General features: G+C 36.9%; 1 protein-coding gene across 1 annotated transcript in view; it reads right to left on the bottom strand.

Moving 5' to 3' along the window:
- The window catches only part of COL9A1 (collagen type IX alpha 1 chain), a 61,631-nt gene that overhangs the window by 24,351 nt on the left and 22,305 nt on the right, over positions 1 to 14,975 (bottom strand). The window contains exons 13-26 of the mRNA XM_036381340.2: positions 12,647 to 12,670; positions 12,281 to 12,334; positions 10,658 to 10,711; positions 9,029 to 9,061; positions 8,878 to 8,934; positions 8,114 to 8,167; positions 6,860 to 6,913; positions 4,622 to 4,675; positions 3,188 to 3,241; positions 2,468 to 2,521; positions 2,233 to 2,286; positions 2,073 to 2,126; positions 1,803 to 1,856; positions 652 to 696 (exon numbers count right to left, since the gene is read on the bottom strand). Of these exons, the coding sequence (XP_036237233.1) occupies positions 652 to 696; positions 1,803 to 1,856; positions 2,073 to 2,126; positions 2,233 to 2,286; positions 2,468 to 2,521; positions 3,188 to 3,241; positions 4,622 to 4,675; positions 6,860 to 6,913; positions 8,114 to 8,167; positions 8,878 to 8,934; positions 9,029 to 9,061; positions 10,658 to 10,711; positions 12,281 to 12,334; positions 12,647 to 12,670 (699 nt within the window). The remainder of the gene's footprint in view (positions 1 to 651; positions 697 to 1,802; positions 1,857 to 2,072; positions 2,127 to 2,232; positions 2,287 to 2,467; positions 2,522 to 3,187; positions 3,242 to 4,621; positions 4,676 to 6,859; positions 6,914 to 8,113; positions 8,168 to 8,877; positions 8,935 to 9,028; positions 9,062 to 10,657; positions 10,712 to 12,280; positions 12,335 to 12,646; positions 12,671 to 14,975) is intronic.

Raw genomic sequence — 14,975 nt, 5'->3', positions numbered from 1 at the left:
TTCTATCTAATTTTTCAAAAGTCAGATTTCACTTCCTTTGCTGTTTATGTGCTGACAAATCCCTAATAGATTTGATTGCTGCTTTCAAATCACAGAAGACAGTATCACTCCATGTAATTTCAGAAAAAAATCATGTCTCAGTCTAGTTTTCTTTTTCAATTACTTACAGCTAAACTCAAACATCATTGTCTGAAACATTCCATGGTCTCAATCTTGCAACAATTTTTAAACTAAATTGGAATTGATGCTGCAATTTGGTGCTACCCAAATGGAGATAACAACCCCTGTGATTGAATCAGCTTAGGGTGGCTATAAATACTATTCTTATTGCAAGATGGTTTTTTTCAAGATGCAGTGAGGTAGGCACATCAAAATCTTTCTCTAGCAATGATTTCCACAAATATAAAAGGAAATGGTCTTCTTAAGGTATTACTTAATGCCTAGAATAATGAAAACCACATAATGTAGCACAAGAATCATGAAAATGTACGGGCCAAAGTTGAATAAAAACTGTATTTAATTCCTTCAGCTTAAGGTTTGTCTCTTAACACGAGAGGGTTAGTACAATTTCATTGAATACTTTAGAACTTTAGATACTTTAGCACTTTATTTGTGCTTTAGATAAGAAAGACAATACTCAAGATGTTTTACCTTTGGGCCAGGAATGCCTTTCATACCAGGAGAGCCTGGAAAACCCTGAAAGAAAAAAGATTTACATTTATTTTTTGTTAAGGTGATTGGAAATGGTGTTTAAAAGAATTATTTCTCATGCTTGAGTATTTCTAGTCCTTTTATTTTATATTAAAACATTCATTCAATAAGGGACCAAGCTTGAATTCTTTCTGTTTACAAAGTAACAGATAAGAAGTATTATTCTTACTTCATAAATTGCAAAAGTAGCATGGATAGGTGAGGAGTTGTGACTTTTTCTGTCTTAGACTAGAAATACATGCTTGTCCCAGTGTGCTGAGACTGGAGATGCAGAGTTTTACAAACACCTTTGGACATTTTTCATTCACTCCTCACTTCTCTGCAACAGCTTATAGCAAGTATGCTTTTACTAAATTGTCTTCCAATTAGACAATTAAGAGTTCACTTAGTATTACGAATTTATGCCCAGTTCTGTTTTAAAACATCTCCATCACTGTTCCTCACAGCAATTACTCCTATAGCAAAGTGGTTTAAAGTGGTTTCTATTTAACTTTTGACAACTGGTACAGTTTTCAGACTTAGTTAATGCACAAGGATTACCTTCTGCAAGAGCCATAAAGCACCAGTGATTCCCTGTAAGTTCCCCACAGGGAATAACACACTGGAGACCTCCAAGCCACCCACAGAAAGAAGCATGAGTGTGATGCATTCCAGATGTTCTGAGCCAGCAGAATATCAAAGGATGATTGTTCATGGAAGGTATGTCAGACTAGCAGCTCAGCTTTTCCTGCTCAGTTTGGGAATAGCTGGGCCCTAGCCAACATTAAGAGACCAGCCCTAATTATAGGGTCACACCATAGGATCCACGGGGTCTCAGGTAGGAGAAACACAAGAAGAGTCACATCCTGGCCACAAGTGTATTGCGAGGCCAAGTTCCCCACAATGGCATCCTAAGGAGATTTAGACTGCTGTGCAAAGGTTTTGCATACACATAGCAGAATTTCCCCTTGCATTACACACACTGTCCCCTGAGCCTTTTGCTTAGATTTTCGCTAGAATTACTCCAACATCAGAGTCAAATCAACCAATACACAGCCTTTCTATGATCTGAAGTGAGCCTACCTTTCAAAGGTAAAATACTCAATACTTACTGGCAATCCCTGGAGCCCTGTATCACCTGGAGCTCCAGGTTTTCCTGGTTCGCCCTGTAAAACATTTTAAGTTGTAATTTATGCAAATCAAACATGATGGAAAATTTTATTTCTGGAAGAATACAGAGTTGACATACTTTTCTGTCTGTAGTATAGAAATGTTAATTCAATTATCCTAATAATGTGCATAAAGCCATGAGCAGCAGCCACAAATTAATGAACAAATCTGGGGCACTACCAAAGCTCATAAACATGTCAATTGTGTCTTACTTTAGCTCCAGGCATGCCAGGGATCCCTTCACGGCCATCAACTCCTGGTAAACCCTTGAAAAAAGAAAAAAAATTATTGTAATATTGAAAAGATTTTGCCCAAGCCCTAGTATGCAAAGTAGCATTGAATGAAGAAAATAAATAAATTAAATATACATACAGGTTCTCCTTTAGGCCCAGGGAGGCCATTTATTCCTCTTGTACCTTGAGGACCCTAAGAATAATAACAATACTTAAAAATTAGCTAAAGACAATGAAATGGCAGCTGAAAAGAATGTCAATACATACTCATTCAGATACACATTATTTGGAGAGTACCAGTTATGCAATGTTTATATGCTATTAAGTAATTAATGTTTGCAAGTCAACACGAGTCAAAATTTGTCTGTGCTCACCCTTTCTCCCTTTGGACCTGCCTCTCCTAGTGGACCTCTCTGTCCTTGATCCCCCTACAAAAAAAAAAAATACTTTAGAAATAAAATCAGAATAAACTTCCTTGATTTTTTTAGCTAAATTCTCAGAAAAGCAACAAATATAATCCACATTTGGTGAAAGTAGACAACTCAAAGTCACACTATATTTAAAAATGCAGTTTTTTAAAACTGCAGTTGACAGATATATTTTAAAAAACAGCTCAAGCCATCATCACCTGAGCATTCAGGAGTGTCAAAGCAAAGTATGTTGCACTTGTTTAACACAGACTTACAAGCACAAATTCCAGCTATGGTAGCAGAGAGCAAGGAAGAATTTAAGAAAAAAAACAACCAACCAACCAAGTACCCCAAACAAATAAAATACACACACTAAAAACCTCCAACAAAAGATTGCCCAAATCACCCTGTATGAGTTTTGTTCTGGTTTGATACCTGAAAAATTCCAAGCCACCCTAATGCACAGCAGGAAGATGAAACCATAACATACTAAGAAGTTAAAATGGGTTCATCTACCTCAAAATCTTTGGGAACATTAAGACATTACTGACTTGATATCACTGTAATATCATTTATTCACCTGTGGGGAATCAATAGAATTGGATTAATCAGAGGCTTCTTTGATTCACAGCTGCAAAGCTGCACTAACTGGGAAGTGTTTGGAGAACGCCACATTCTACTTACAGGTGCACCAGGAAGACCTTGGGGACCAGGATCACCATCAAGACCACGAGCTCCCTACCAAACAAATAGATGACACAAGACAGATATTAAAGTGAGCTGCTGGAGCACTAACAACTTATGTGTCCTCCTGCTTTGCTAGGAGCTACAAAGTCTCTACAGATGAGAGGGCTTTATAGCTCCAATTAAAAAAAAAAAAAAAAAAAAAAACCAATCCATTTTTTTCCTTTTTTAATGGAGATATGAAAGCAAATATATTTAAATATTTAAAAATATCAGTCAAAAAACAACATTCAAATCACTCTCTAAAAATCTAGGAAGGAAGTAGACCTTTACATGTTACTTCAAAAATCTCTGTGTCTTTTTTAATAATACTATATTGTATAATGTACAGAATGTATAGAATTATGTCAAATTATGCAGAGAAATCATCAAGTGTGCTGCTGCTATTTTTATCACATATGTTTCAAGGAAACAATGCAATCAATACCCTGTAAATAAAGGTAAATGGGGAGAAAAAAATTGTTTGAAAAAAGATTTAGAGAGAACATGGAACTCCTTAGTCAAACAGATGTAGTAAATGTTCAAAGTAGACAAAACATTACAGAAAATGTAGGCAAATAACTGCAAAGAATTAGAACACACAAAGGCCATGAGAGTGAAGTATAAGATAGAAATAGCTTAGCAAACATGTCCAAGATGTTAGGATCATTCATGAGAAGATTCATAATCGGGAGAAATTTGATGTTGCCTCTGAGGAGAGATGATCACAAGATTTACATGATTTGACTTCTGAAGCAGGAGACAATGGCAGGATTGCTATGTTCTACTCCTTTCAGAAATTTTTACTATACAGCTTTAACAAGATCACGAGACTAGAAATGTAGCACCCATGTTTGAAATAACAGACAGAAACATTTCGACAAACAAAAGGAAAATTTTCCAGCAAAGTAAGAGCCCAATAAATATTAATCCCACTGGCAGCAATTTAAGACATAGAGATGTCAAGAAAGAATGGGAAAAAGAACAAACTCTCAATAAAAACTCCTGACAAAAACTCAGATGATGATGGAAGTAAAAGGCTTTAGAAAGATACAAATCACAGAGGGACTACTTAATAAATTTTAGCTTTAATTAAAAAGCTATAGTTTATAATTGTTATAACTTGCTATCTTGCTAACTACAAACTTGCATACGTGTAAAACTGCCATAAATGCAAGGAGTGGGGGCAAGGAGTAAAGACTACATGTCCTTCATCAATTAGAAGGACTGAGCTACCTTTCTTCCTAACAAGAAGTGCAGTAGGTGTGGAAATACAGCTGGCAGGAGAAAGAAAATACAGGCGAAATAAATAAGAAGCTTAAATAAGCTTTTAAACCATTCAGAGGTGTACCTTTTTTTTAATATAGGCAATGTTATAGGAAGGTTAATACTCACTTTGGTTCCTTTAGGTCCCATTATACCAGTTATACCTCTGATACCTAGAATGCCCTGAAATAGAAAAGTATATTCAAATTATGCTTAATTCTTCTCATCAGAACTGTCCTAGTTTTCAGACAGAAGACTCAAGAGTTCTACACCCTTTCTTTACAATTATTTTAACTATTTTCTTAGTATTAAAGGAGAATTCTAACTACTGCTGTATTAGAATTCTTAACTTATATGGTAATTTGATATTTTACTAATTTTAGAATTTTAAAAAGTGTAACAGAACTATCAGGCTGTATCATAAAACCACATATACACCACAAGGACAGAAAAAACCCACAAATTTTTCTTCCTGGTTACCTCAGAGTTGAAGCATTCTCACCTGCAGCTTGTGTGAAAGGAACATGGCCAAATTTGCAAAAGTGCTAAGTTGTCCTAAGTGGGGGATTGGACAGATGAAGGAGATTTTACAGAGCCCCAGGGGCAGATAAAAAAGAGCAAGGCTTTCAAGAGTACAAGTGCTAAGTTTATATGTTCACTAAGAGGCTAAATTGAGTAGACATCCTAATGCAGCAGGATGTATCATAACTATCATCACAGCTGTCATCACTTTCCTTCAAAAGAGTCTTGTGGGAAATTTGGCTTCACTATCTTCCTCTTCCCAAGAGACTGACACTGCCTGAGATGTCTCCTGCAGAGACCAAACCCCCAGCCATAACATGCTTGTCCTGCAGCTGCATTATTGAAACAGCTACAGGCCATTCCCCACAGCATGGGCAAACCCAGTCCTCAAGCAGATTCTACATTGGCAGCCTCTACTTGCTCCTCACAAAGCTGGCTGGAATCTTGCACAGAACATTTGAAACCTTGTCAGCCCAAAAGGTGGGGAAAATCATAGTAATGCAACAAGCACTACAGCAGCCCCACAAGGGAGATGAACACAGCTTACTCCTGCTCCTAAGATCACAGTTGGAAGTAAGCACACTGTGGTATCCAATACTTTGATAATACTTTTTGAAAATACTTTCTATCAAAAACAATACCTCTCCCAGTGGTGGCTATCTTATGCAGATCATGTCAGTGGAATACATTGGCTGGATTGCAGGTGCTGTGGTGGAGACTGGATACTCAACCCCTTTCATTCATTTATGTAAGGAGCATATAAGAAGATAAAGCAGAGTCTACAGACCCTCAATCTGTGCCTCTAAAGCATTGTCTGTCCTTTTTCACATGGATTATCTATCTGATATCACTTTCTGCATATTATGAATCCTAAATTTTAATAAAACTGAGTAAAATGAATTGGTCCCCACAGGCCATTCAGACAGCAGAAGCTGCTTCTTACACAAGTACTTTGTCGGCTTCAGGGATAACTTTTCAGGATCAGGCATCAGAAGGAATGGACCCTTTCCTTTATTTAGTCTGTTTTTTACCTTTTTCTAGTCATAATCCAGAGGTTTATGTTGTCATATGTTTATGTTCATAGAGAATTTTGTAATTTAGCATTTAGATGTCATGTGTGTTAAGGTAAGTTCCTGTATAGCATCAAATCTGGACAGCAATGGCATTAAATAAATACTTTTACACCTAAGAAAAAAGCATGAGACCCCATCAGAAAATAAACTATAGAAATTAGAGGTGTTATGCCTGTTTCTCCTCCTTAGAATGACCCTTTTATTCTGTTCCCTTGTCCTTTTCATTCACGGTAACCCTAAGAGCTCCTCACATGGAACAAGCTGAAGAGGTAAGTGTCATAATGAAGCACAGTTATTCAGGACAAGAAAATAACTAGATATGATTGAAGGATACTTCCTGTGCAAAAGGCAAAAAATATCAGGGAAAAAAAAAAACCTGTTCTTCAGTGGTTGCAACTTCATCCTCAAATCTTAGCTAAGTCTGAATTTCACAGCTGATTGTGTTTCAAACACAATGAAGTCAGAGTGATTAAAATTATGAAAAAGAAGGGGAAAAATGCAATATTTTCACAATCTAAGCACAACACAAAATTTAGGACATGAAATAGTTTTTAAAGATAGCCTTTCCATAGAACTATATGGAGCTTTGTTCCAAGCAATAATGTGTGTTTTGGAAGGACTTAAATAATGCTAATTTGATGCATAGACAATAAGGCAGAATAAAGAGAAAGCTGTGTGGAGGTTTTATAATATCTGTTTCCTCACAATAATAAGAAAAAAATATATGTCATTAGGAAGAAAATGAGTAAGACTTTAAAAGGAAATACTTTACTGGAGGGCCTTGAGCTCCCACTTCACCACTGGGTCCTTGGTCCCCTTCTTCACCCTGGGAAAGCAAAAGGAATATATCTGCAGCCAATCCATACCATGCATATTGCTCTGTCATGGTTTGAGGTGCTTGTCCTAATTAATGTTTTCTGTCACCATGTCCCACTTGAAAGAAATCCAAATGAAGTCACACCACTTCCTCAGAAAGACACTCATTCAGGTTCACATTCCATTTAATTATTAGTCAAAAGGGCAATTTAAAAGAAACCTCAGTACAAAGAATAATGAGATTTTACCCTTAATCTGTCATTCAATTTTTCTTGGCATTAATGCCTTTAGATTTTGTCAGGAACTGTAGTAACAGGACAAGGAGTAAAGGGTACAAAGTGTAAGAGGGGAAATTTAGGTTATATAGTAGGAAGAAATTCTTTACTGTGAGGGTAGTGAGACACTGGAACAGGTTGCCCAGGAGGGTTGTGGATGCCCCAACCCTGGCAGTGCTCAAGGCCAGGCTGGGTAAGGCCTTGAGAAACCTGCTCTAGTGGGAGGTGTCCCTGCACATTGCAGAGGGATTGGGACTAGATGATCTTTAAGGTCTATTCCAACCTCTTAATATTCTAGGATTCTATGAATTCTTGTTCTTCCAGACTAAAAGTGCAAAAAGTTTTCTCTAATGGTTTTCCCTGCAACATTGATGCATGGACCAAGGCAGTACAAATCTGAAAATTTCTTGTAAATATTTCAATATTAAAGAGGTTATATAAAAAGGTTAATTCAAATTAAACACCTTGAGAGATTAACATTTCAGTTTTCAAGATGAATCAGATTTGGCCTCTCTTTATGAGCTTACATTTTGTCCTTTCCCTCTCAAATGTATTTTTCCCTCTCATTCTTAAATTAAGTACTTATCTGTGCTGCAGCTAACTTGGTAAATAAAGGGAATTATCCTGCATTTAAATGTTTGAAAGTTTTTCAATTAATAAACTTAGCTTTAATTTTCCCTATAAGTTCTATAATAATCAAATTGAACAATCAAAATCAAAAGCAAGAGGAGTATGACTTGTGCATCATAATAAATAGATAGTACAGGTGAATAAAGAATAGAGAAGTGCCTTTGGCTATTCTGGAGCACTATGATATGTAGTATCACTTCATGCATTCTGTTAAAACAGAATATAATACTGTTTTTGAAAGTGAGGCTAAACTACTATAAGTTTGCTAAAAACAAGAGCAGTTTTTTCCTCTTTTTTTACTTTACCTTATAACCTTGTTTTCCTGGTTCACCAGACTCTCCTTTTGAACCTTTTTGCCCCTAAAATAAACACAAAAAAACAAAATAAATTAATAAAGAGAGACTATTCAAAATTAAAATACAGTTTTCCCAAGCAGACATAGACTGCTGAGAGCTGTCTTGCTTTTCCCTCTCAACCCCCCTTCACTACTCCTTCCTCACCAGTCTAGGAAACACTACATATTAAGTACCATGCTCAAAATCTCTGCTTCTGGATCTAACAAGGCTGCATTTCTAGGCAGGTTACTTCTTATGTTATCCCATAAAAATTTCCTGAGGCCAACAGTATTTCTGGAAACCAGCAAAGAATATATTTTTTAAAAAATCTTAGCTAAAATGAGACACAAAACATGTTAATTTCAATTGAGTATGTTACAGGTCTCCCAGGAAGCGAAAAAGAAGTCAAAAAGATCAAGGATTTGGGGAAATATTTAGAGTTTCTGGAGTCAGACCACAAATTATCCAGGACGTGAATGAAGCAGTCCTTCGCATACTTTAATCCTCTCAGGACCACACATAAATTTTACAGTGAAGGTTAGAGAAGTAGCAAGAGATTTCAACAAGAAGAGGTTGTTTTGGCAGTCACGAGTTAATAACCATAAGCAACCACAGTGATGCAATCCTTTTTGAAATTAGCAGGGAAATGTCCTTTTTCAAGTCAGTAATTACCCTCCCTAGTGCCTTGAGACAGCACCTCTGGAAGGAATGCTGGAACAAACGAGCTCTCTTACCTTCATACCCATTAAGCCAGCATGTCCTGGACGGCCAGGAGGACAAGCGCTAGGACACTGGAAAAGCATTCACATAGTTATTACCACATAGGCTGAATAAGATTGTCTGAGATTACTTAAAAAGAAATAAAAACATGGACAATAATCTTACCAACAGGTCACCATCTTGCAGGCCAATCGTTCCCTAAATTAAATTAAATTTATCAAAGTCAGTAATACAGAAATAACCAGACATGAGTCATTAGGCAACACAGTGATTAGAGAAAACTACTACCTAAACATGGAATCAGAAATACAATCAACCAAAGGATCTCTCACACGAAAAGTACCTTAACCTTATTATAGGACTGCAGGTTCCATCCTTTATCTTAGAACAGCTTTTAAAAAAACTCCAAAATATTTATTTTGCTTTTTAAACTACATCAAATATACCTTCTGTTAAATATAGAACAAATATGTCCAAACCCCATTAGTTTCCTACAGAAACCAAGGCAATTTCTACAATAAGAATAACTTAGTGCCATTCACCAAAAGATTCAGATCTTTACAGAGAAAATTATTTTTACAGGGAAAACAATTTTCCCAAAAGTATTGGTAGGTGACAGTTGCAATAAACTAGACATCGGTGTGCAATGAGGTGGACTCAGTGGGGGGAAGGCCTTTTCTCATATTAAATCAAATACTTGATGGAAGCTAACAGGAGGTTTATGAGGCACAACAGGGAGAAAGATTATTTCACAGCAGCAGCTGGATTCTCTGAAGCTCTGTGGGAGGGAGCACACTGTTTCAGAGAAAAGCACAGGAGAGTTTAAGGATTAAGCTCCTTAAAAAATGGTCTTTTATGCACAAGGATTTTTAAAAAGCCAAGAGTTTTTTGGGTGGTAATGTTATCAACTGGAGCGGGACTGTGGCACTCCAGAAACCTAAAACAGACAAAACTTTAAGGAATAGAAGCACTATACACCACTGACTACTCTTCTCCAATTTACCATTCACATTTTTTGAAATGCTGCCTCCAATTCTCTGGCAACTTGCATTAAAACAAGAAACATGGCATAAGTAAAGCATTTGTATTTAGGGTCTGTCCCTAAAGAGTGGGGGGTGGAGGTTCCCAGCAGAGGAATAGTACAGCTTTTAAAAAGACATCAGCACAACACCTTTCCCAGTGATTTGCATTTCCCAGACCCCAGGCTGAGATGTGTCTGCCAAACTCTCCATTTTATTTCTCTGGGCAGATAAATTGCCACAAGATAAAGGCATAACATACATCCCTCCTCCCCAGAGGTTAAAAAAAGATAGCTGCTCCCCTGGAGAGGCAAAGCACTGCTGTAAACCTTTCTTTTATTCCTTGCAAGAAGCAGATCTGATTGCAAGAAAGATATTAGAACTCAACCCACCTGGAAGCGTGTATTTCTGTCTCACAAGCCAAATACTTTTTTCTTCTCCTAACAGAGAAAAGCCTGCCTCTGCTGAGGTAATACCAGTGAGGCCCAAGAAAGACTACATTTACAGTATTATGATTCACAGGGGAATTTAAAACCCGTGAATTTGCAGTTTACAGAAATAGGAAGGCATCCTGACAGAAGTTACAAAATTTGCATTTCAAACTGCCTTTTTTTAACAATAAAAACTGGAAACTTGCTTTCTAAGTGGAAGATCAAAATCTTTCTGATATCCTAAAGTCAGTATGTATTCAGCTGTAGAACTCGGGGAGAAGATTTGTTCAAGCAGCAACAACACAAAATTCAGATGTAAGCACATATTAAACATATTCACTTACAGGAGGACCTGGAGGTCCTGGTAGCCCTGGTGGCCCTCTTTTTCCTGGATCTCCCTTAAAAAGGGTAAAATATTTTAGTTGATTGATAGTAATAATGACAAACAGTAGTCACAAAATCAGAGAGCGCAACAACAGAGTGAAATTAGGTGGCTACAGAAGGACAGACTGGGTAGGCAGTTAAAACATCAACTCACAACATGACTCCCAGAACAGAATGAAAAAACTATTTTTTTCAGTAGAATGGCAGCCATGTTGTGAAATAGGAGTCACAAGAAAAGCAAAACATTTTCACCTGCTTTAGAAATCTGAAACACCTGACCATAGGATTATCTATGCACTCCTCCTCTATAACTGCTATTAAGTTATGAACAAAAAGAATTAGAGTAACTGGCAAAAGGAGAGAGAGGAGAAAATCCACTTTTGCGGAGCACAAGAGGAATTTCCTGAGTTAGAATTTTTTCCCGTTTGTGAAATTTTGATGCTGAGTGCTCTCATAAGTAAAGACAATGTGGAACCTCTGCAAATTATTTTTTGAAGGTTTTTAATTAAAATAGATCTAATAATTGGGCAGAGACCATCTTTTAACTTAATATTGTCATTTCAATATTACTTTTTATATTTCACTAAGTCATAAATGCAATAAACAAGATTAAAAAAGTAAAGTTATTAAATCTCAAAACATGAGAACTATAGAGCCAAATTTTCCATGCAATGCATAATTATATCGTGGGATTCATCATTACAATGTATTATGGAGGCTTGGGATATAAATGGATTCAGATCTGACTGCATTAATGGAGAATAGGCTCACATGCAGCTTTTGAAAAGGCATCTCACATGCAATTTCTGATTCAGGCAGTCTCTGAACTACCAAGTGACTGACAGAATGTGTGACAGTATGACAGAAAAATGCCATTTTATAATAGTCTGTACACTTCTCTTGGTATCCATTCTTGCCCTTCCTACAGACAAGACAGTGAGCTAGATGGATCATCTTCTAAAGCAAATTTGCAGTTTTTATTATTCTTTTTTAAATTCATTTCTATAATTGCATTTAAAAGTAGGTTTTATTAAATTTTAATTTTAAATTTTAAATTTTAATGCTATTTCAGATTTCAAGTAGAAAAGTACCAATTGGTTTCAGCTTCCATTTCAGTTAAGTGTGGTCAAAACAGGAGTTTGGTGAAACTGAGTGCACAGTTCAGCAGTAAGGTCAATAGATGGAGCCACACAAAGTGAGACAGAGAAGAAACACTGAATTGCCATGTGCACTGGTATGCAAATGAAAATCAGTAGTTTGAGTAGTTAAGGTTTACATTTCCTGTATTTCTGTCAAGTTTGCTTTTTTATTTCAGCTTTCCTTGAATAAGAGAAGTAGAGTATGGGCCACTCTGAAACATTTAATTCTAATCTGACAGGCGGCCCTGACTTTGTGCTACATGTTGTTCTTATTTCTGATGAGCTTCAAACATAATCCTTCTTCTACCATTGATCACTGCAGAGAAAAAAAAAAATTGGAAATGCTGTGATAGCCCAAATACTATTTAGATGGCCCATTTTTTCTTTAAGTACCTTCTATTAATTGAATAAACCTGCATTTTCAGCAAACACAGGAGTACTTACAGGTGGACCAGCAAGACCTACTTCCCCAGGAAGTCCTGCTGCACCAGCTGGACCCTGCAACAACCAAGGTAAATAGTATTTCTATACCATATAACACCAATGTAACAAACACCCAAGGACTGAGAACATGTAATTCTCACAAACAACAAACCGTGCCTTCAGACACCAATATTCTTGCCCCATATACCACAGACCTACACACTTCAGGGGTAGCAGAAGAAAACATACATAATAGACACAGAACATCAGGATTAAACCCATCTCTTTTTTCACTGAATTACTTTTAATTACACTATAATAGCCTTATTAAATATTCAAACAGATTCATTGAACAGTATATTTATGAATTTTAAAATTGATACTTACAGGTGGCCCAAGAAGCCCTTTGCCCTGTGAAATATGGAAAAGAGAGATCAGAAATATGGGGAGGATTCCAAATTTAGTAAAGCTCTTTTCCAAGAATACAGTCTTTCAGATTAAAAAGGTGTAAAAAAGCCCCCATTTGATTCTGCAAAATCGTTTTGAAAACTTGTTTAACTACTGTTAAAAATCAATTTTATTATTAGGTAGTAGGTATCAGCAGAGAATATTAAATTACTGGTTAACTTGCCTTGCAGTACCATTACACATATTTATAAACATATATACTTCCACAAGGGAATGAAGACATTAAAGGCTTTGTGTTTAGCTAATTATAAGGTACCACGATAAATATATCTATGCTATAATAATTTCCTTCTAAAGGTACATTTGAATTTATAATAAAAGTGAACTTTTTTCCCCACATGCTTCCCTGAGGCCTAAATCCATTAAACTTATGGTTTTGGTTATGAGAAAGAACACCAAACTTCTCCTGTTTATATTTTCCATCAGTGTCGTTCTGAATCATTTTAACAAGAAATGCCCAAGATATAATTGTGTTTCTGCCTATTTGGATGATATACTCCCTCTAAGAAAACAGATCCCTTGGTCTTGCATTACTAAAGAAAATGGAAAATTTTATGGAGAACAGTGTTGGTGATATATATGAAACACTAAAATGCAAAATCCCAAATATACTTAAATATTCAGGAGATTTGATGTAATAAGGCAACTGGGCTGAATGTCAATCCAGGGTTGTATTTGTAATCCTGTTTAGAAAAGTCAGTATAACACAGGAAAATTGCAAGCATTCATCAGAATCATTCCATTTTAACCATTTAATACACAGCAGAAATTAAGATTGCATAACCTACATAATGCCTTTGCTATTACTTCACACTTCCTTGCTACAATTCATCATATTATATATATCTATATTTGACTGTACAAATCAAACTTTCACTGCATCACATATTCAATATTATAATATCCCCTGCCTCTAAAAGAAGGAAACCACCTGCTTGCAGGTCTCATTGAAGTACCCCTTCCTAACACACCCCCTAACAGAGGCAGGGAAGGTCAATGATACCAAAAGAAGCAGCTACAGCTACTACACTGTGACCAGCCCACACAGTGGCCCAGGAGAAGGCTCTCTCCTCCTCTGACGGCTCCACTGCATCTCCTCACCTTCCTAGCAAAAAGCAGGGACTCTCCCCTAGCAATCAATGCCTCCCCACACAGCTACTCCACCCTTCCGACATGAACTCCCTACAAGCAGACCAAGTGGCAAAGCTGGGAGCAGCTCCAGGGCAATCATCAGTAAGGACAGAAACAGAGCAGCTCAGCAGCTCCTGTCCCAACCAGCTGCCCATGTTCCTTCCTCTGTCTGTTTCCTAAAGGGAAAGCCTCTCCACATGGCCTGGGACTGCAGCCTGGCATGCCCAGGGGCTTGCTGTGTGCTGTGGAGGTGCCCATCTGACCCATGGAGCACATGGAGCGCACAGCCCTGGCCAGCAACCCAGAGTCTGCAATCCCCTGCCTCAGAGGCACCTAGCCTGTAATCTGGTAAGAACGCCTGCTATCCACCACAAAGAGCCCAGTGTTTGCAAGTGTACTCTGTGCTGGACACTGTGTTTTAGCAGACCTTAAAATATTTTCAAATTCTCTGTCACTAAATACACACAGTCCTCCCCATATGCCACATCAAATATCAGCTCATAGAAAAGTTGGAGGGAATTAAAAGAGAGAATGGACTGAAGAGTGCAATACATATATCTAATGTAGCAGCCCCAGCTCCATCTACCAGGACAGGTCGGAGACAACAGCATATTTAAATTACTTGAATAAAAAAATTACTTGAATTAATCACAGAATTCTAAGAACTTTGTAACCTTGTCATTTAAAAGATTATCCGCCAAAGAGATGAGACAAAGAGAATAAATTAAAACAAAATTATGAAGCAGGAAAAAATGTAAAATATGGGGATGATAACTGAAGATTGCCAGGATACATTCTGGGGAAGAAGAGGTGATAGAAGCAGAGAAGCAAATGATAAAACTTTATGTCCTTAATATTCATTCTTGAAGATACCCAGAAGTCCTAACTTGGCTGATAAATATCACTAGAGGAGCATGAAAAACAGTGATAATAATTTAAAACTAATTAGTGTTGTACCCAAGGCATCTGATTTTCTGTTTGTACTGAGCATTTTAACAACTTAAGAGTTTCTGTGAAAAATGAAGTCTTTGGATTACTATCTAGGGACTACTCCACTTGCAAAAAAGCCACTGACAGTATTCAAAGCAGTGCATAATTACACCTAAGCATTCCATTA

This window comes from Molothrus ater, chromosome 3 (assembly GCF_012460135.2).
Source record: "Molothrus ater isolate BHLD 08-10-18 breed brown headed cowbird chromosome 3, BPBGC_Mater_1.1, whole genome shotgun sequence".
Taxonomy (NCBI): domain Eukaryota; kingdom Metazoa; phylum Chordata; class Aves; order Passeriformes; family Icteridae; genus Molothrus; species Molothrus ater.
Note: the sequence above shows the minus strand (reverse complement) of the source record. Positions and strands in the feature narration are given on the sequence as shown.